Source organism: Perissodus microlepis, chromosome 19, assembly GCF_051167445.1.
Source record: "Perissodus microlepis isolate ML-2025 ecotype Zambia chromosome 19, ASM5116744v1, whole genome shotgun sequence".
In the NCBI taxonomy this organism is placed as follows: domain Eukaryota; kingdom Metazoa; phylum Chordata; class Actinopteri; order Cichliformes; family Cichlidae; genus Perissodus; species Perissodus microlepis.
Window position 1 is genome coordinate 11,138,441 of NC_140479.1, and position 21,722 is coordinate 11,160,162.

General features: G+C 39.1%; 1 protein-coding gene across 10 annotated transcripts in view; it reads right to left on the bottom strand.

The window, feature by feature from the left end:
- The window catches only part of bltp1 (bridge-like lipid transfer protein family member 1), an 83,926-nt gene extending 62,654 nt beyond the window's left edge, over positions 1–21,272 (bottom strand). For 9 of the 10 annotated variants that reach the window (XM_084915248.1, XM_084915249.1, XM_084915255.1 and 6 more), the window contains exons 1-17: positions 20,416–21,272; positions 13,757–13,892; positions 12,979–13,095; positions 11,805–11,883; positions 11,645–11,709; positions 11,272–11,446; positions 10,654–10,735; positions 10,375–10,568; positions 9,775–9,854; positions 9,412–9,562; positions 8,347–8,503; positions 7,825–7,903; positions 3,198–3,289; positions 2,884–3,001; positions 2,621–2,776; positions 1,885–1,982; positions 1,496–1,680 (exon numbers count right to left, since the gene is read on the bottom strand). In XM_084915248.1, coding sequence (XP_084771374.1) covers positions 1,496–1,680; positions 1,885–1,982; positions 2,621–2,776; positions 2,884–3,001; positions 3,198–3,289; positions 7,825–7,903; positions 8,347–8,503; positions 9,412–9,562; positions 9,775–9,854; positions 10,375–10,568; positions 10,654–10,735; positions 11,272–11,446; positions 11,645–11,709; positions 11,805–11,883; positions 12,979–13,095; positions 13,757–13,862 — 1,934 coding nt within the window. In that variant the 5' untranslated portion in view covers positions 13,863–13,892; positions 20,416–21,272. The remainder of the gene's footprint in view (positions 1–1,495; positions 1,681–1,884; positions 1,983–2,620; positions 2,777–2,883; positions 3,002–3,197; positions 3,290–7,824; positions 7,904–8,346; positions 8,504–9,411; positions 9,563–9,774; positions 9,855–10,374; positions 10,569–10,653; positions 10,736–11,271; positions 11,447–11,644; positions 11,710–11,804; positions 11,884–12,978; positions 13,096–13,756; positions 13,893–20,415) is intronic. The other variant, XM_084915247.1, reaches the window with a different exon arrangement.
- Between the last annotated feature and the right edge of the window lie 450 nt (positions 21,273–21,722).

Genomic DNA, 21,722 nt, shown 5'->3' on the forward strand with positions numbered 1-21,722 from the left:
CAGACCTTCTTCTCCTCAGTCACCTGCACCAACCCCTCTAACTGGACAGAGACTTTCCCATGACAGCCAAAAGACAATATGTCCAGGGTATCCTGGACAGGTTTGCCATGACTATGCCCCTCATCTGGGGGGCATAGTACTCAGACACCTGAAGCACCTCAGTTGCCTCCTTTTGATGTGGAGGAGCAGCTGCTCTACTCTGAGCTCCTCTCGAATGACCGAGTTCTTCACCCTACTGCTAACCGAGAGCCACAGATACCCTTTGGTGAAAGCTCATTTCAGCAATTTCTTTCTTTCGGTCACTACCCACAGCTTGTGGCCGTACACGGAACAATAGATTGACCATTAATCACAGCTTCTCTTTTCCTGCTCCGCTCTCTCCTCTCCACCTCAGACCAGTACAATGCTTGGGTAAGGCTTACACATATAAGAACATTTAGATAGTACAGCAGCAGCACCCCACTTCTTTATGTCATCAGAAGAAAACAACATCTGCACAGAAGGTAGAATCATTCTGGAAACAAGGGCTGTGACCAGATGCAGGTAAGAATTGAGGCACTGTATTAAAACAAAGCTCCGTGGGGAGAGAAAAGGATAACAGTTGATGACAAGAACAGTTTGCTGCCTTTTTAAAAATGTGGGTATAAAATCTTTGCGGTTGTCCCACAGCAAACAAAACAAAAAGGAAAGCATGTATCACGCCATTTCTGGGTTCAAATCTTAATTCATGCAGTGAATAAACTAAAAAAAAAATAAAAAGAAATGGCATAAAGAAAAAAAGGAGACCTCAGAATCCCCCATCACCTACTTCAAGAAATACAAACTGAAGCTTTTGGAACAGCCCGCGCATTTCTCTGCTTTGAACATCACTAAAAATTTGATGTGCAGCCCTTAAACATGTGCATACAAGACACCCTAAAATATCTCAGAACACAAGATATGCAAGTAAGAGTGGTGACATTTCCTAAATCGAGAATAGAAACACCCTCGGGGGTTAAAACAAAAAAAAAAAAAAAACCCACAAAAACAAAAAAAGGAGGGTTTGCGAGATGTGATATCTGTAAGCTATCCACGCTTTTACAATTACTGTTCATGAAATAACAAGATATGACTGCAACAGTGCAAGGCTTATTTTTAATTTTTAATGTCTGTATTTACTACTTTTGACTTAAATGGCACACAACTGCAGCTTCATCTTGCATAAGATGTATTCATGCTACTCAAAAGGTCTCTTTTCTGAGCAGAAACGAGCTCCATTAAAACAAAGTCTACTTCATGTCACTTCAAACCAACATGGCAGCAACAACTGATCAGACCACAGCATGAAAAGTGCAGGTTAGTGCTACTCTTACTTGAAATTACCACCTACTATCTTTTTACCTCAGAAGTAAGAGATGCGAGTCAGTGTTACGGTGGTGAGTCATCATGCTCTTTGCTAACGCACTCACTTTGTTCCCCCACAACTAGAGAGAAATGATTCCTGGCCTTAACTCACTCTGCGCGGGTGATGTTCCTCCACCTCGACTTGGCGGGTTTCGGAGGAGGAGCTCCTTGATTCTCCCCCGGCATGAACATGTCTGGGGGCAGCTTCATGTTCTGGTAGTCTTTGGCCAGGGTGAGCAGGGGGCAGCGGCTCGGATGGCACTCTGGCAGGGAAAGTCGCATGTCTGTATCTTCCGCCTGAGGAGGACAAAGTACGCGAACATTAATGCACCCGCACATGTTCTGGAGTCACATTTGTGAGTAAATAGCCAATAAATCTGTATCTATAAAATACTGCTTTGAAATGTTTTTTAAACAAGAAAATCCTTTACAACTACATAAAAAAAATAGTTCTCTATTGGATATTTATTTTTGGAATAAACTATAAACCGATTCACTCACCTTTAAGCTGAAGCGGGTATGGCAGGTGGTTGGAACAAACTCATTGAAAGGCAAAGTGAAGTCTATATTGAGCGTCTCGCCGCAGGCTGCTAGGTACACTATAGAAGATCAATAATGCAATTGATTAGTTTGCTGTCCTCCTAGGATTAAGTAGAGTATACATATACTGTAAGATGTATCATGACTTAATAGAGTTAAAATGCCTTGGACATTAGCTGCCAACGTTAAAGAGGTACTAAAGCGTTGATTGCCTTCGTACTCTACCTGGATGTTTTTCTTATACTTATCTCACAGCATAGACACAACAAGCATAAACAGCAGGTTTATTTGACACACTGTAGAACTGTATCACTGTTATTACAAAGGCTCTGTGTTATTTCACATACACATAACTTCCTTTAAAATGACACATGCAGAAAGGTATGTCCTAACAAATCAGGACATCGTTAAACACATTTGCAGTAAATATTCAGTATGAGGTTTTTAAACTTCTAGGTTTATCTAATTAAGCATCTAAAACGCCCTATCAATCTCGTCTTTTTATAACCGTACAGTACCCTTCATTTCATTTACTACTTTAACTTGCCGAGAATGAATGCTCGACCCGTAAAGTGACAGTTACTCAATGGCTGCAGCACCTCCAGAAAGCACAACTGCTCAAGATGTTTTTTTAAAGTGATTTCATGAAAATATTTCATTTAAAATGAACATCAGCTGTTCGGTGGATCTTTCTTACCATTCTCCTGTTGTTTGGTGGAACAGTCAATCCAGTTGTGTTGGTTTGCTGCCCAGATCATCTCAAACTGGTGGAAAAGGATCTTGAACTTCCAGGAATACGGCACAAAAGAGTAGATATCGGGGGCGCTGTCACTCGCCCAATCCTGGATCAAATCTAAAAAAGAAAGGGAAAAGAAAAAGTGATTCTTTCAAGATTGTTTGGGATTTCCTGATGCGTCAATACACACATGGCCAAATAAAAGAATCTGAAATCTTGCTCACCAGTGAAGAAGCTTTTCTGGGCGTAGATGAAATGGTACGTGGCCTTGTACACCTCAATCTCACACTGCCACGACTGGGGCATGTTCCATACCCGGGGGTAGCTGGCTATCACGTGGAACTAAAAATAAATAAATAAATAAAAAAAAATGGGAAAGACAAAACAAATTTTAACCTTTGAGGCGCCTTGTGTGTATGCAACATTAGTGTCTGCTTTGGCTCCGCTCTCCTTGAATGCTGAGGGAAATGTAATAACTTTCGAGAATCTCTCCAAAACGTCAAATGAAAAGCTTTGTTGCTGATTGCCTGCTACTTACAGCCAACATCTCAGCCTCCAGAAGGGTCCTGTACTGCATGCTGCTGGTGGTGTCCACATGAAGCAGCTGACCTTTGATGGTGGGAGAGTATCCTGAGGGCACAAGCAGAAAAGCAATCATCTTTCAAAAGCTAGAGCTACGGTTAAGTTCTTGGAAACACTGTTATTTACCAAAGCTGCTTATGTTAACTTCCGGGAACAGAGGTGAGCACTGACATAATTTCATCTGCTCTGTGTGACAAATCGTTACATCTCAAAAACTATGGGTGCTTTCAAGGTGAGACAAAGGTTTGGCTGTGGGGGAGTTTTATAATGTTGTTTTTGTTTTGTTTTTTATTTATTTATTTAGGACAGTGCATGTTAATGAACATAAATGTAAAAAAAAAAAATTACATGAATGTAAACATGCCAGATTATAGCCAAAGGCTAATTTCCATCTGTTGTCCTTAAACATAAAAAAATAGACATAATAATTCATAAAAATTCATCATTCATTCATAATAAAAACTCCATCACCAAACTTACACATACACACCATTCTGTTCCCAAATAAAACATTAAAACTATACAACTCATACATGATCACACACTTGATTTGTCCATAACCAGTTTTTAACCTTTGCCTTAAACAAATTGAGTGTAGAGCATTCTCTAATGGGTTGAGGAAGACTGTTCCACAGATGGCCACCCTTAACAGAGAGGACGTTCTGCCCAAATGCTGTCCGTCTGTGGGGTATAAACAAGTCTCCTCGGATTGTAGCTCGAGTGGTCCTGTCTGAGCTTTCTTTATGCCTAATGAACTGCTTTAGTGGTGGTGGAGCAAGGGAGTGTAAGACTTTATATATTAAACACACTCTTTTAAGTTTCACTAAGTTATTGAAGTTCAGTAATTTATGTTTTTTTAACACATGACAGTGGTGGTGGGAAGTCGGTTTTTTGTCAAGTAGTTTTAAACTTCTTTTATAAATGTTTTCAATAGTTTTAAAGTGTTGTTGGACAAGCAAGTGACCAGGACGTCAAACAATAGTCCATATGAGAGATGATCATTGAGTAAAAATAAGTTTTTGCAACATTCATATTTAAATTATTACGTATATGATTAAAATTTAGATTATTAAATTTAAGTACCTGGGACACTTTATTTATGTGACTCTTGAAGGATAATGTTGGGTCTAGAATGACCCCAAGATATTTAAATTCTGGAGCTAATTCAAGCTCTACTCCATCCAGGAATATGTTTGACTGCTTCAAGTTTAAGGGGCGTTTTGAAAAATACATACAGACAGTTTTTGAGGTGTTCAACATTAGGCATGAGTCCTCCAGCCAGCTATGCATTAATGCTAAAGCAGCTGTAAGATCTTTTGCCACCTGCTGGACACTATTTGCTTGCGTATATATAACTGCATCATCCGCATACATTTGAGCAAATATATTTGGACAGACTTCAGGTAAGTTATTGATAAAAAGAGAGAACAATAAGGGCCCAAGAACAGATCCTTGAGGAACCCCTGTATCACAGTCTAAATATGGAGATTTAACCCCATCCAACACCACACACTGTTTCCTGTGTGAGAGATATGAGGCAAACCACTGAAGAGCCTGACTGGAGATATTAAACTGAGTCAATCTGGACAACAATATCTGATGGTTTACAGAGTCGAAAGCCTTCTTCAGATCTAAAAATACAGCTCCAACACAGGGACTCTTGTCCAGCAAGCTCTTCAAGTTCTCTACTAACATACACAGGGCAGTATCTGTGGAGTGATGTGCCCGAAAGCCAAACTGCAATGGACGTAATGAGGGTTGGGTGTTTTCTAGGTGAGCAGTGAGGAGTTTAACCACCCACTTCTCAGCTATTTTAGATACGACCGGGAGTATGCTTATGGGGCGATAATTAGCCATGTCAGTCTTCACACCTGCTTTGAAAATTGGTGTAACTGCAGCAATTTTCCAATCTGTTGGAACAATGGAATGTTCGAAAGACATATTCAAAACATGAGTTGTTGGACGTACAAGCAAATCCATATGTTCCTTTAGGAAATTTGTGTTAATACCATATACATCAAGTGCTTTTGATTGTTTTAAACCTGTAATTAGTTTAGCAACTTCAGTGTCTGAAATATGAGTGATAGTGAACAAATTTTGACCAGCATCATTCACATTATCAGAGCATACGACTGAGTCAAAGCTCTGACTGATCTCCTTAACAGATGAAATAAAGAAAGTGTTTAAGTTACTGGCAATAGATAGAGGCTCTCTAACAATAGAGTTATTTACATAAAGTTCAATTGTATTTTTACTTTTGTTTGAATGACGGCCTAGTAATTTATTTAAGTGTTGCCAGATAATTTTACCATTACCTTTGGCTCTTTCAATTATATTTATAAAAAAATTTGCTTTGGCCTGTCTCAAACTTCTTGTTACTTTGTTCCGCATTGAAGTAAATCTCTGTCTATCCAGAGTTAGACCTGTTTTCAGGAACTGCTTTAGTAATTGATCTCTTGTTTTCATTAAATTCTTGCACTCTTTGTTTAACCAGGGCAAATTAGATGTTGTCTTTATTTTTTGTCGACCTCTAATGGAGTATGTTGATATAACATCCTTAACAATGTCAGTGAAGTGACTGCTGCAGAATTGTGGATCATCACTACACAATAAAGGCTCCCAGTTAACTGATGCTAATGCTTCTGCTACATTTTGTCGCTGACTTCTTGGTATGAATTCATAAAAGGATCTCGTATTAGATGAACTTTGAAGGTCATTCTTAACCCGTGATTTTATAAGTTTTCTAGAAAATAATATAAAATTGTGGTCTGAAATACCAGTGATAAAATTATAAGATTTAATAATTCGCTTGGGCTCATTACTGAAAACCAGATCTATTTTAGTTTTAGAGTGTCTTGTTATTCTTGTGGGTTGTTCAATGTGTTGAGTAAAGTTCAAAGTCTCCATTATGTCCTTGAGTGTTTTTCTGTCCTTTTCACAGTCCCAGTTGACATTAAAATCTCCCATTACAATTATTTCATTAGACTTATTATTTTTAGCATGATATTTAAGTAATATCTGTAGTTGTTCATAAAAAATATTCTTTGCGGAAGGAGGGCGATATAAACAGATCAACGTAAATGACATTTCTGGGGAAAGAGTGATTTTAACAGAAATATGTTCTATTTCGACATCTATTGGTGAACTAAGTAAAGAGCAATCCAGGTGTTTTTTGACATACACAAGTATTCCTCCTCCTCTTGTTCCAATTCTATCCCTTCTGAATACTGTGTACTCTGGAAAGACAACCGCAGACTCAGGAGAAGAACTTGTGAGCCAAGATTCATTGTCATTCGTTTATGCAGTTTTTCAGTCGTGCTGAGGTCTGAACTTTGACTGGGCCGTTGCAACCTTGATTCTTTTCTTTTTTAACCTGTACTTTTACAACTGTGGTGGGAATGACTGTCCTGTTGCATGACCCAGCTGTTTGATGGCCTCACATTTGACTCTAGAATACTTCGGTATACAGAGGAGTTCATGGTCAACTCTATGATTTCAACGTGGCCAGGTCTGATTGTCCTTTTTACTCAGGACAAAACAATGATTCTGAATGATAAAACCTTCACTTTGCAGTTACACAAGTCCTAAAGCAAATAGTTGTTAACAATGTTCCTTACAGGCCATGACTTAACAAATGTCGGCAAACCTCAGTCTGTGTGCAACGCACAGAAGAGAGGAGCTGAGTAGTTGCAGCTTAGTATTGCATGGTTAACCTCACATACACCAATGAGTGATCACTTTAGGCAATCATTCAGCAATCTTTAATAAGCGATTAGTCATTTACTAAATAAGGAAGCAGGAGTTAAGTTAAAACAACTGTTATTTACTCTCGTTTAAATGTCTTCATTTTGTTTTTCAAACCATTTTTATATTTGTAAGATCAGTGTTGTAATAAGATGCATTATGTAACAGAAAAGAGGAAAAGAAAACAATGTCTAGGTCTTAGTAAGCTGAGTAATATCACAAAACAAAAATGCATGTAATGTAATTTTAGAATTTTTACAGTGCAATATATAAGAATGATTTCCATAATAGTAAACCTACACTCTACACACTAACGTACCAAAGATTTTAATAGTTTAAATTCATTACAGCCCCTAAATTGAATTTAAATTATATGGAGGATGTTGCACAATTTACATTGGTTCCCCATAATAAGAAAAACATGTTTAGGAAAAAAGTAAATTATGATTTATTAAATAACTGCCAGCAGAAACTGCAAAATTAAATTTAGCACACTTAAACATTATTGAGAAATGAATTTGATGAATATCAATGGCAATAAATATCTGAAATAATAATAAAAACAGAGATACCCTCATCTTCATCATTAGCCATACTATAAGCAGCTTGAAGAATCCATCGCTGTACACTTGAATGAACTTCTAGTGAGATCTGATAAAGCTGCTTATCACAGTAGCAGTTCAGCCATTATTAAGTGTAAAAGATGATTACTACATGATGAGAAAACTGCTGCGTGTGCCTACATTAACCAGAACTGACCTTGAGCCAGGGGGATATTTGCTGATGTGAACACTCATATTTTGGTCTACTGCTGTTATTTCAGTGAAACACACACTTACCATTCTCTCCCACAGTCATGGGGATGTTGACTTCCAGGTAAGAGCCTGCACCTACATTCACATGAATGGCATTGGTTTCCTAGTAGCAGGGATGAAGACGTATCAGAAGAGAGATAAAGCAATCAGCAATATCATACATGCTGTCAAATTATGAGTGGGCGCTTCAGAGAATAAAAATACAAGAAAGGAAAAAAAAAACAAAAAAAAAAACATCACCTAATCTGAAGAGAAATGTGTTCAAAAGATGTAATAAAATGACAATCTTTCCTGACTCGAGCAATTTTAGGTTTTTATTCAACGTGTATTAATGGTGTTATTTAGTATGCACTTCACATGCTTTGTGAAGATCCCTGCACTGCTCCAGGAAGAAAATATGAAAAAGCATAAAACATGAACCAATATCAATAGCTCAAACATGGTGAGATATAAAGACAAAGACGAGGAGAACAGCAGGGAGACGAAGACAGATCAAAGAGTTTGGCAGGGGGAAAAAAAGCAGACAGGAGAGAGAGCAAGAGTCACCCTGTTTTTGGTGAAAAGCAGATCGATGGTGGCGTCAGCAATGATGTTCATGCGAAGCTCGAAGGCCTGGATCTGCCTGGGTTTTCCCGGCTGTGCCACCTCAGTTGCCTTCATGGCCTGGTAGTCTGCAGGCAGGAAGAACTTCCACAGACAGTCCCTGAAAAAGGTAAAATCATATTATAGAGCCAAGTCTAAATACTTACAAGTGTGAACTAATCATACCATCGGGGTGTTAGAATTAAAGACTTGATGACACCCCCCCCTCAGCCAGTTTCTACTGGCACATCTCTAAACTAAACTGTCCAGTAAATCAGGAGTTTTCTTTCTGTCATCAATCAAAACAAAACCCAATCAGTTTTGATTGGCTGCCTTCCAGAAGCCAGCCCTCAGCAAATACTGAAGCTGGATTTAATTTCTTTCCTGGTTCATGAGCAATAGGTCATCATCTCAAACACATTCATTCATGTTTTAGTTGGAATGAAATCTAAAATATGGAAGTGCATAACGACCCTGAAAACAACTTCAGCAACCAGGCAACAAAGAGCTTTTTATGTGTACACAGGAACAGTCTATTCAGTGAGTAAGGATTTCACATAATGTTCAGAGATTTAAGGCAATAAAGAGATGGACACAGCATCAGTGTGCAGCCTACTGCTTGCAGACGTTTTTAATGCCTAGTACTTTGTGATGGCCTCCACAGACAATCTCCAACTTCTTGGAGTGCAGCTGATGACGCTTTTACTCGGTAGCCTTGGTGAGCTCAACAACACATGAAAAGGAGTTATGCTCCAGTTCTCCAGTTCATACCACATCACTGTAAATATGCTTGAAAGTATAACTGAGCCAGGGTTAATATGTCTGGGCAGCTCACCCAAGGAAATTCTGTGTGTGCAATAATAAGTTTGTGGTATTACAGTGACAAAATCCTGAGGAGGACCTGTATGAACTACAATTAAAAACAGAGATGTCTTTAAAACTAATACCTCCAAACTGTCAGCTTGTACTCTAAAAACCTATTAGTTCAGGTTTCATATTGCTGATTTTGTTTTGTCCATCTGTACTCACCTCTGGCGGTCTGCCCAGGGCCCATAGTTGAAGTCAGTTCCTTTCCCACAGACGATGTCCAGACCCCAGCAAGGAGGCAGGTCCTGCAGCTTATCATCCTCACTGCTCGTCTCTGCTTCCTCGCCACTCTCCTGCTCCACAGGAACCAGACCTGGACACATACACAGTGAAAACGTCAAAACCTGGGTATCAGCAGAAGGCTGAACAAAAATACACAACTGCACTAAAAACAATCAAGAATATGCTTTAATAGAGACAGAATACTGGCTGGCAAATTTTACATTTAGTGTCAGCAGCTATCAGTTATTCATGTTAATGTCTTAGCACAGAAATCTCAGTGGATGTGTGCATGCGTGAGCTTACCTGGTTCATCTTGGTAATAGTAGATGTCAACATCATTGGACTGCATCACAACAAAGCCCTCTCCCATCAGTCTGGGGGGTCTAGATGAGAAATTCACAAAATGACAATTACGGGGCAAATATGTTAAACAGAGACTTGGAACTCTGTGGCCTATTCTTCTATACTGTAAACCCATGATCTTTAATGCAATGCAATTCAGTCTCAGTGTACTTGAAAGGGCGACATTCACTTGGCAGCGTAACTGAGTAAAAAACAACAGTAATTAAAATAAAATTATTCTAAGGTAACAAAAATCTTCTACTTGTGTTTTGTACAAACCAGCAGAAAAATACAAACCATGTCTCATCCTGTCTGTGCTTAAGATTCACACCATAGATATGCATGCTGCAGGATAGATGAGAAGCACTATGAAGAACTAGCACTAGTCATTACAATATGCTTAAACGTGGAAATAAAGAAATGGGATATTTTTCAAGCCGAGTTATTTTTTGGGCTACAACTCCTCTAAAAATGCTTTGAGGTAAAGTTTTATTATCAACAACACTGTAAACAGAGAAATACTGTTTATGTGCTTATCTTTGTTAGATGACTTGAACTCACTCGTCATTCTGCATGCCCAGGTAGCGAGGACTGGGAACCAGCATGACCCGCACATTCTCCAGTGAGCCTTTGACAATGTGCATGTACTGGTCCAAGTGGCTGGAGGGAGGTTTGGTGGCATACGTCAGGCAGGCATCCTCAAAGTTCATGCACAGAGTCTGTGGAAGGTAGTGGTTCCCAAATGCTAAGCGGCCCTACAAGACAGCAAACACACATTATTTTTTTATTAAATTGTAATACATGCCTCTAAAAGGTTTTGAGATGTTCTTGGGTACTTACAGTGCTGATGTTAACTTTGATGACGGGAATGAGGGACCGCCAAGATGATGAGGGATCCTGACTTTCAGCTTTAATGTTGACACTACACAAGAAACAGAAGACAGTTTCTGTACTGAGGTGTGATTCTAGTCAGTTCGACTAATTTGACTGTCAGCAGGAAACGACAGTAGCTCTGTTCTGTCTGCACTTCTAATCCACTTGGTAACAACAGAAAGAAAAGGGTGTGAGATTATGCAACTTTTTCAGCAGCTGTTTATCATTCACAACCACAGCACTAAATGTGCTCTTGCACTCATTTCTGTTCTGCTGAACTGAAACCATACAGACATGCTGAGAAAATATAAAAAGCTGTACTCCTAACAATGTTATCACAATTAAAAAACAAAATATACACTTTTTTAAAAAAAAGGTAAACAAGCATTTAGACTGTTGCATGTGTTCTTTTTGTTTCAGATATAGCTAAAAACTGACAAATCATCCAAAGGCATTTTTATTTGATTTTAAGGTAGCACAACTAGAGCAATCAACAACTTAGAAAATTCAAATAAGACTGATGTCTTACAAAGAATTTTAACACTGGATAAAAAGCAAAGTTGCCTGATGATGCCATAGTTATACCTTTCCAGTGTCTTGTTTCTGTCCTCTCGCCCCCTCTCTTCATCTTTTTTGGGCCTTTGAAGCGTGGGTTCCAGTCCAAAGGTCTCCTGCAGTCGTGCGTAGAGGTCAGTCCGGTTATAGACATGGAACTCAAAGCCGTTGACAGTCACGTAAAGCCTCGTCTCTGCCTTGGGATCTGATGCAAAAACAGAGACAACTCAGAACTCAAGGTGATGTTGCCACATGAAACTAGCTCAGTTAGAAAAGTTGCATCTTGATAGTCAAACATAGATAACCTAAGAATTCCAATATATAAATATATTTTTTCTGTGGTGGACTAACATATGCATTTAAAAGTTTAATCTAAGCAGTCATCAAATACTTCTCTACTCACCATGTTGTTTCTGTTTTGGATTATACATTTTCCACCAACGAAATATGAGAAAGCCATCCTGTATCCTGTAACACACACAAACAACAATCAGCATGCAAATTATAAGATAAGAGTGGGACGGATGGAGGAGAAGCAACAACAGAAACATCGGTCAGATTACCTGATAGACATGTCTTGGTTGATGTAGTAGACATCTCTGAACATGACCTTCCCTGACAGAACAGAGAAGGAGAAGGAGCCTGCGCACAAAGGCAAAGTTGAACAGTGTGAGCATGTTTTAAAATGGCAACATAAAGTGTTGGTTTTACTATTAAACCGTACTAGTAACATCCTGCGAATTTCTTTGGATTTGATTGCAATGTCTTCAGTTCAAGCTTAACCGGTTAAATTAAACATTACAAAACTGCAATTACAGAATTATAAAAGCTCTGGTACAATAACAGCAGCATGGGTGTTGCTGGGATATTTAATCAAACTTTCACTCTTATCAAAGAGAGAGAGAGAAAAAAAAAAACACCCCAAAAACAATCTTAATTACGATCTAAATCAGCAAGTGGGTCTGAGTCTGTCACTGAAGGAGAAAGATGATTTTGATTTCCTGTTAATAATCTCTTTTGGCTCATAACATGTCTTTCTCAGTTTCAATTACTTCATGCAAACAGAGCGACAGCACCTGAGTGCTTCATGCATTATCATCCAATGTAAAGCTTCCTCACACTGGTGAAGTTCCTTTCCACTGACTGACGAGACAATGTCTAACTCGCGCCAAAAATCCACACAGAACCACAAAGGCTAATGCCTTCCTGTAAATTCATGCAGGATTGAGTTGAAGCTAAATGATAGGGAAACACACCTGAGGCATGTTTGAACCTGCTTAACACCTGCCACAAATATGTCAGTAAAAAGTGTACATTCTCTTTATCTGGATAGAAAAGTCAATCGCAAACAAAAGGGTGACTGCTCAGTTTGTACCAGCATATGTTGGCAAAGAGATGTCAACTACGCCTTGCTCTTCTCATTAAACTTTCATGCTGCCTTTGTTGTCATTTTGCACTTCTCATTCATGCAGTCAGTCAGGTTCAAGTTTGTGTTTAATTGATATGCGTTTTTGAAAGAGAAGCTCACATCCTAAAAACTAAGTAAGGTTTCATTGGATTGTGGATTGTGTCACCCATGTTTAGAAAGTCTGGTATTGTTTGCTCAGATGCTGTGGATATAATCACTTAGAGAACCTGGCTCATCATGAAATATTCAGCAGATTGAGTTAACGCCTTCAACTGAAAGCTTCCTCCTCCCTATTCATCACTGTGCGACAGAGCTCCTGATGAACACACCGATGTGAATGTAGCCATCCTTGTAGAGTCTGTTGATGATGAGGGTGAGAATGAGGCCAATGTTGCGTGAGTTGTAATAAGTTAAATAGATAATCCATCCACAGGACAGAATGGTGGCTGAAAGGGGAAAGAAAGAACATGATTTCAGTCGATAAAATTAATTTTAAGAGTTACAGAAGCTTCTGTCTGCTTGTAAACATAACAATTTAGTAGGCCAACACTTTCAAATATAATCACAATGCTTGATTAAACTCTGTTGGGTCAAATTCTGCAACAGCACAGCATGAGTACTAGTAACACATTAGGAACCCCACCTGAAAGTACTCTGTTTCCTTAGGCACTATAATTGGTAATGCAGATGGAATTCATATACACTCCATTTCACCTGCTTTAGTGCAAATTCAGGTGAACCTGCTCTTCTCTATAAAAAGATGGGGTATATATTCCTTAATGACTGAATCCAGACATGGATTAAGCTTAAATTCAAAGGACACCTGCTTTTAAAACGTTTATCTAGGACTATACTCAGTCCTAGAGCTCAGTACAGCAAAATGTCCAACATGTCAAGAGAACACATAAACGTACTGTAAACTGAGCTGAATCATTGCTATGCATTCAACACTGAGTATAAAGGCCAAAAAAATGCCCTTCGTGTGCAGTGAAGTGAATTAAATTGCAATCTCATAAAGATGCATTGACTGAAATAATATTACTGCTGCAAAGCCAATATTTGGAACACATACAAATTAAGTGTCTCCATAAAATTTTTACTACTGACCAACAAGAAGCCAGATGAAGTTGGAATCATGCTTGGTAAGGAAATTATCCAGATCCACAAAGCTGGGGAAGGTGCTTTCATTGGTTTTGGCAGCATGTCCATCCATGGCTACAGGCTCGCAGTCAGATGTCTAAAACTGAAATGATCAAATGTCAAATTAGTTTCACTGGCACATGAACATGTAAGTATGCAATGAACTACATCACTGCAGAGAAAGACAAATACTATCAATAGTGACTTGTTATAACCATCATGCAGATAAATACAAGATTAAACTTTTTTTTTCCCTTTAGAAACGTCTCTGCATCCACACAGCTGCCTCCTCAGGGGGGTGAGTCAACTAGGGCTGCCACAAACGATTATTTTGATAGTCGACTAGTCACCAATTATTTTTGCGATTAGTCGACTAATCAGATCATCATCCATTGGACATAAAACGTACAGCTTATTGCACCAGCATGCATCTGCTCTTAATATAACTATCATCAGCTTACAGCTTTAAGTGTTTAAGGTATGTGCTAACTAAAAATAAAGACAAGATTCAATTTATTAAATTTGAATGAAATTTGCAGATTGTTTCAGTGAAGTTTAATAAACTCAGCCGTCTGCTCCTTACTATCTAAAATATAACGGGACACCGGAGTATATTCTCGAGCATCTCACACTTCTGATAATCAGTTGTCTGCTTGACATTTATTCAGCTGTGTAAAAACTATAACTTTAATCTCAGCCAAACCGATTTACTCAGGAACAAATAAAATACTAAAAAAAAAGCCAAACAATACAATTTTTAAGTTATCTAAGTGACTCATATATCATGTTTAACCTGAGTAGCAAAAGACGGCGGTGGGTTTGAAAACGATTTGAGGGAGTCCGGTGTTCTCACGGCTCTAGTGAGCCTTGAAACCCGGCTAGCTATCGAGCTAGTGGGTAACAGACGTCTCCGAAAACGTTGGAGCGCTTTTGAAAATGTCTTGATAAACTGAGCAGATATTTGAGGTTTACACAGTTACATTCTCGCCTGAAAATATCTTAAACGTTTATTTTGTGACCCCTTAAAGAATAATAAGAGTAATATTAAAACCAACTAGCTGCCGCCATTGTTGAAAACTGAACAGGGCTGCGCTATGAATATTGGGACACAACTTCTTCTTCTTCGGGGTTTAACGGCAGCTGGCATCCTTGTACATGCAGTGCTGCCATCTTCTGTTTCAGTCCGTTATTACACTCTTAAATCCTACTACTTATTCCTGCGTCTTTTGTGATCTTACAAAGCTTCAAACGACGCATCGACTATCAAATTAGTCGTCGACGATTTTGATAGTCGACGTAATCGTGACTAGTCGACTAATCGTGGCAGCCCTAGAGTCAACAACTTAAAATTATTCTTGGAAATCACAGGAACTGTTTTGGTACATAGAGTTCCAAATTTCCGGAGGGGCCTTCCACTTTCTCAGTGCACAATTTGAAAGCCAGTATCCGTGGAAGCACGGGATGGTATTAGTGGTCACTACATGAACATTTTGTACATCCGTGAAGAATAAATTCTGAACAAGCTTTGGAAGTTTTAAAGAAATACTGGCATCCAGATGTCTTTTGTAGGCAATGGCTTGAAACTTGTTCAAACTATATTCTGGATGTTATGAGTCTGAACTGGATGTCTACAGGGAGTGCAGAATTATTAGGCAAATGAGTATTTTGTCTACATCATCCTCTTCATGCATGTTGTCTTACTCCAAGCTGTATAGGCTCGAAAGCCTACTACCAATTAAGCATATTAGGTGATGTGCATCTCTGTAATGAGAAGGGGTGTGGTCTAATGACATCAACACCCTATATCAGGTGTGCATAATTATTAGGCAACTTCCTTTCCTTTGGCAAAATGAGTCAAAAGAAGGACTTGACGGGCTCAGAAAAGTCAAAAATAGTGAGATATCTTGCAGAGGGATGCAGCAGTCTCAAAATTGCAAAGCTTCTGAAGCGTGATCATCGAACAATCAAGCGTTTCATTCAAAATAGTCAACAGGGTCGCAAGAAGCGTGTGGTAAAACCAAGGCGCAAAATAACTGCCCATGAACTGAGAAAAGTCAAGCGTGCAGCTGCCAAGATGCCACTTGCCACCAGTTTGGCCATATTTCAGAGCTGCAACATCACTGGAGTGCCCAAAAGCACAAGGTGTGCAATACTCAGAGACATGGCCAAGGTAAGAAAGGCTGAAAGACGACCACCACTGAACAAGACACACAAGCTGAAACGTCAAGACTGGGCCAAGAAATATCTCAAGACTGGTTTTTCTAAGGTTTTATGGACTGATGAAATGAGAGTGAGTCTTGATGGGCCAGATGGATGGGCCCGTGGCTGGATTGGTAAAGGGCAGAGAGCTCCAGTCCGACTCAGACGCCAGCAAGGTGGAGGTGGAGTACTGGTTTGGGCTGGTATCATCAAAGATGAGCTTGTGGGGCCTTTTCGGGTTGAGGATGGAGTCAAGCTCAACTCCCAGTCCTACTGCCAGTTTCTGGAAGACACCTTCTTCAAGCAGTGGTACAGGAAGAAGTCTGCATCCTTCAAGAAAAACATGATTTTCATGCAGGACAATGCTCCATCACACGCGTCCAAGTACTCCACAGCGTGGCTGGCAAGAAAGGGTATAAAAGAAGAAAAACTAATGACATGGCCTCCTTGTTCACCTGATCTGAACCCCATTGAGAACCTGTGGTCCATCATCAAATGTGAGATTTACAAGGAGGGAAAACAGTACACCTCTCTGAACAGTGTCTGGGAGGCTGTGGTTGCTGCTGCACGCAATGTTGATGGTGAACAGATCAAAACACTGACAGAATCCATGGATGGCAGGCTTTTGAGTGTCCTTGCAAAGAAAGGTGGCTATATTGGTCGCTGATTTGTTTTTGTTTTGTTTTTGAATGTCAGAAATGTATATTTGTGAATGTGGAGATGTTATATTGGTTTCACTGGTAAAAATAAATCATTGAAATGGGTATATATTTGTTTTTTGTTAAGTTGCCTAATAATTATGCACAATAATAGTCACCTGCACACACAGATATCCCCCTAAAATAGCTAAAACTAAAAACAAACTAAAAACTACTTCCAAAAACATTCAGCTTTGATATTAATGAGTTTTGTGGGTTCATTGAGAACATGGTTGTTGTTCAATAATAAAATTATTCCTCAAAAATACAACTTGCCTAATAATTCTGCACTCCCTGTAGACTTATTAAGAGCTGAAAAGTTTAGACTCATTGTGAAAAAACAACAAAGGAAGTCCTTAAGAGCAACTAAGATCCTGTTTACAGTCTTGCTAAAATCAGCAATAATGCAAAACACTAAATATGTCTCTGTCACAACTGCACCACTCAATATGATTCATTTAAAAAAAACAAAAAAACAATAACAATAATAATTAAGTTTCTGGCTCTAATATGTTTTCCTTTAAAATTCTTTAATATAGAGTTTAAATAAGTCACAATTTTTTGCTTTTCTGCTTTTATTTCCATTTTATGTGTCTTAACTATTTTGCAAACGGTGTCATACATAATGATAAATGTGCGTTATCAAAACTGCTGCATCGACACAGCAAGTTACATGTTAGAACTACACTATGTCTACACTGGCAGGGCTGCGTCATATTTGGCATAAAATTTGCATCACATAAAATCTGGCAGATTAATTTGCAAATATAATTCTGTAAAAGAGAAATAATAAACGAGATTGGCGGGCAAAAGGATCATTAATTATTTCATCTTATATCCTGTGGTCATATCCCTCCAAGTTATAGTTCACATCCCTGTAGACATGAAGCAAAGATGCAGCAGACATTTTCACACATTAGAACATAACTGTCTGTACATGAGTCCCAATGGACTCATGTACAGACAGGCAAGCCCAAAGCATGAAAATAATAAAATTAGCATTAGTTATTAGTATATAGTTAACTTACTGTGAAGTTTTCTTTAAGATTTCAAACCAGTCACATAATGCATATTTCCAGTACATTACAGTACAGTATGCATAACATGATGCACAATCATAATTAGGAAAATGTGTAACTACTTTGCATGTTGTGGCTCGTTCAGTGATTTGTATTTGCTTCAATGATTATTAGTGACAGGAGGCTGGTGAAAGGCTCGTGTGTGCCCGTGTATGCTGTGATCTCAGTCACCCCATGCTTAAAGGCTTCAATACTGTACACACAAACACAAATCCTCATCTAATCCACCCCAAACATTGTTGGCTGTAAAACCAGTGAGATGAAAACAATCCCAGCACAATTTCCAACAGAAAACACAGTTTCTAAAAGTTTCTTTCTGACAGATACTACATGTAACTACATGTGTTTGCTTGTCACATTTGACAGACTTTAAATTAACAGACGTTTCTGATCTCACATGGACTTTAAATCAGCTACCTGCTAGATGCTAATCCTGCTGTGGCTGTCGGGTTCTCTTCTGAAGCAAATTATAAGGAAATGGGCAAAAGATCCTTTAGGTCATTGTGTTCAAACCTGCCCACATTCCAGAATCTTACTTCCTGGCTAGCCTACCATGATTCCTTACCATAAAGCTTACCTCACTCTTCTGTATATCCAAAACACATAGAAAGAGTATTAACAGCGAACAGAAAGAGAGATTATATTTCTCTCATATTAGCTTCTCTTCAGTGGCTCCCTTTTAAATCGAGAAGTGATATTAAAAATTTTCCTTCTAACATACAATTTCCTCAATGATCGTGTTCCCATCACATTAAAGTCATCATAGCATTACATTATGATGATGCACTGAGCATTTCTTCTCCCCTCTCATCTTTTCATATCACTCCTGGTGTGAGATTTACACTCTCATGTTAAAGCAACGTGTTAATACATTAAAATGCCAAGCCTCTCTAAAATACTTTAACTCACACCATATTCTGACATGTATTTCCAGCTACTACAACTACGACTTTCGCTGCTATTTTTAAAATCAAATGAAAAAGAAGGGATCAACTTGACTTGATAAACCACAGAACATATAACCACTTTTAAAGCTAAAACATAGACTCTACACTGTTAAGAGTAAATCACATTTTGCATGGTTGTCTGAAGCATTAATTTAACACAGAAGTCTGAATGATCATCAGCCTTAAAATATTCTTACTGACAAAGACATTACCCGCAATCATACAAAACCAAAGTATGATGTTTAAATCATATGTTTTTAAAAAAAAACTGTATTCTGGAAATACCCAGACTACCGATCCATTCCCATTCCGGCAAGTTCAGGTTTTACAATCTAGCATAAGATATGAGATGCTGGCTTTCAGGAAAGATCAGCGCTGGCAATCAGTGACTCTTAATTGTTCTCTGCAAGCTCAGTGTTTTCACTTTAGGTTCATAATGGTGACTAGATTACAGCAAGAAGTCATCACCTGAAGTAAACAACACCCATCAGTCTTTAGTTTGTAAACAACAATTATGTTAACTAACTTTTTCGTGCCAACGACCATTCAATGGGCACACTGAGCAGAACTACTGCATAATTCAGTACACGGGGAAAAAAAAAACCACCCCTCTATTCTTCATTAAAGAGGTGCATTATAAACATATACACATTTTTACACAATGAGCAAATGTGCAACACACTGGGATGTCTTCAGAAAAAAGTGCAATTTAAGTCTCTTTCTATACTTAGTGAGTCTACTGTCACTGAACGTTCATTACAATTTCATATCCTAGTGGATAAATGAAAGTACAAAACCCTGTTATAACTACACAGTACTGTTTTATGTCCAATTCAAACCTTCTAAATAGACTGAAAAAATACTCACTTACTGATATAAAAGTAACTCATAAGCATGCGGGCATGAATTATCAGCCACAGATGCACCTGTTCCTAACATCATTATTTTTATTTAGGAGGGATTATAAATGCTAGCTTGTGGTTGGGATTCTGACAACAAAAAAACAAAAGTACACAAACAATCGAGGCGCACTGTCCCATTGCTGTCGTTGAAAAAGGATATACAGAGAATCAATAGCTAAAATGACTGGCAGATTAAAAGCCCCAAAATATGTGCATTAATTTGATTATCAGCATTATATTAGCGCACACAGGTAACCAAAAGAGCAATTAAAACGTTTAACCCCAATAAATGTCGGACTGCAAGTTGAACCGAACGTGGCAAAAAAAATAAAAAAAAATGGGGAAGTTGTCTGGCAGTTTGCCTTTGTTGACAGAGGTAATGACATACATAAAAGGACATCGCTGCATCATTTATAGAAGGCCAGGTGTGAAACGACTACTCACTCCAGCTCAGTGTAATCTGGAATCCAGAGACACCTGAAACTAACCACACACCTAGCTAATCCCAAATCTTGAGCAATTTCCTGAGCATTACCTACAACAAACAAAAACTGTTGTTGAATTTAGCTTATCTTCCTATCTTCTTTTTAAACATTCGTAGCAAAAGTCTGAGTTACTGATTTGTCCTCTGCAGTTAGCCTCCTTCTTCGCTAATGACGTATTAAGCCATTAATTTAAGCGCCGCTCAATATCATAACGTTAGCACTGAGGTTAGCTAGCATGCTAATGACAGCAGGCCGCGCCCTCCAACTTCTCCTTTTCTGAACTGTCAAAACAAAACAGCTGGTGTTCCTTACATACCTTAATATCCTCAGTAAAGAATGGGCTTTCATCTTTGCTCCAGTTAGCCCGGAGTTTCTGTCCTTTAGTCGTGTCGGAAATGACCACAGCTAGCATCCCCGGTGTGTAATATTTACCTGCCAGGCAGACGACCAGTTAGCATCTCTTCCTGTTGTGACGAGACCGGCCACAAAAACTACCAATAGGAAAAAAGAGCCAAGGCAGCTTCTGACCAATTAGATGAGAGCGTGACACACAGCTGACAGACATTCTTCCTGCCTCCCAGCGTGATCGTATTTGTGACAATGGTGTTTGACGTCGTATTGGTTACATAAGATGAGACCGACTACAGAAGTGAGGTGAGACGCCTGGCCACGTGGTGTGTTGACAACAATCTCTCTCTGAATGTGGAGAAGACGAAGGAGATTGTCATGGACTTCAGGAGAATGCACACCCAACATGCTCCTCTGACCATCGACGGAGCGTCTGTGGAGAGAGTGAGCAGCACTAAGTTCTTGGGTGTGCATATCACAGAGGATCTCTCCTGGACGCACAACACCACAGCACTGGCCAAGAAATCACAGCAGCGTCTCTTCTTTCTCCGCAAACTAAGAAGAGCAGGAGCACCAGCCCCCATCATGTACACTTTCTACAGAGGCACCATCGAGAGCATCCTGTCGAGCTGCATCGCTGTGTGGTTTGGAGCCTGCAATGCGTCCTGTCATAGAACCCTCCAACGCATAGTGAGGGCTGCAGAGAGGATCATTGGTGTCTCTCTCCCTTCCCTCCAGGACATTTACAGCACCCGTCTCACTAAAAAAGCCCTTTGCATAGCGGCTGATCCCACGCACCCAATGCAAAGCTTCTTCAAGCTGCTGCCGTCACGGAGGAGACTGCGGAGTCTCCAGGCCAGGACCAGCAGACTGAAGGACAGCTTCATCCATCAGGCTGTCAGGAAGCTTAACTCCCTTCCGATTCTGCCCCCTCTCCCCTCTTCTCCTTCACGGTCTCACTGAACTCTGTCACACACACTCACACACACACACACACTCTCTGACTTCACTCACTGGCCTGCACCAGTTACCAGTCACTTTGTGGAGCATTGGACTGCCATTATCTCATAAGACTTTGTTGTTATACTATCTCTTACCGTATATTACTAAATCTCCATTTGCACTATTTGCTTATTTGCACTACTCTGCCTGGTTTACACTCAATGTCATTTATCCTTACTTGAATATTGTATATTGTATATTGCATAGCTTTCTTGTTATACGTAAAATTGTATTGTATTTATTTAAATTTTTATTTTTAATTATTTTATTTGC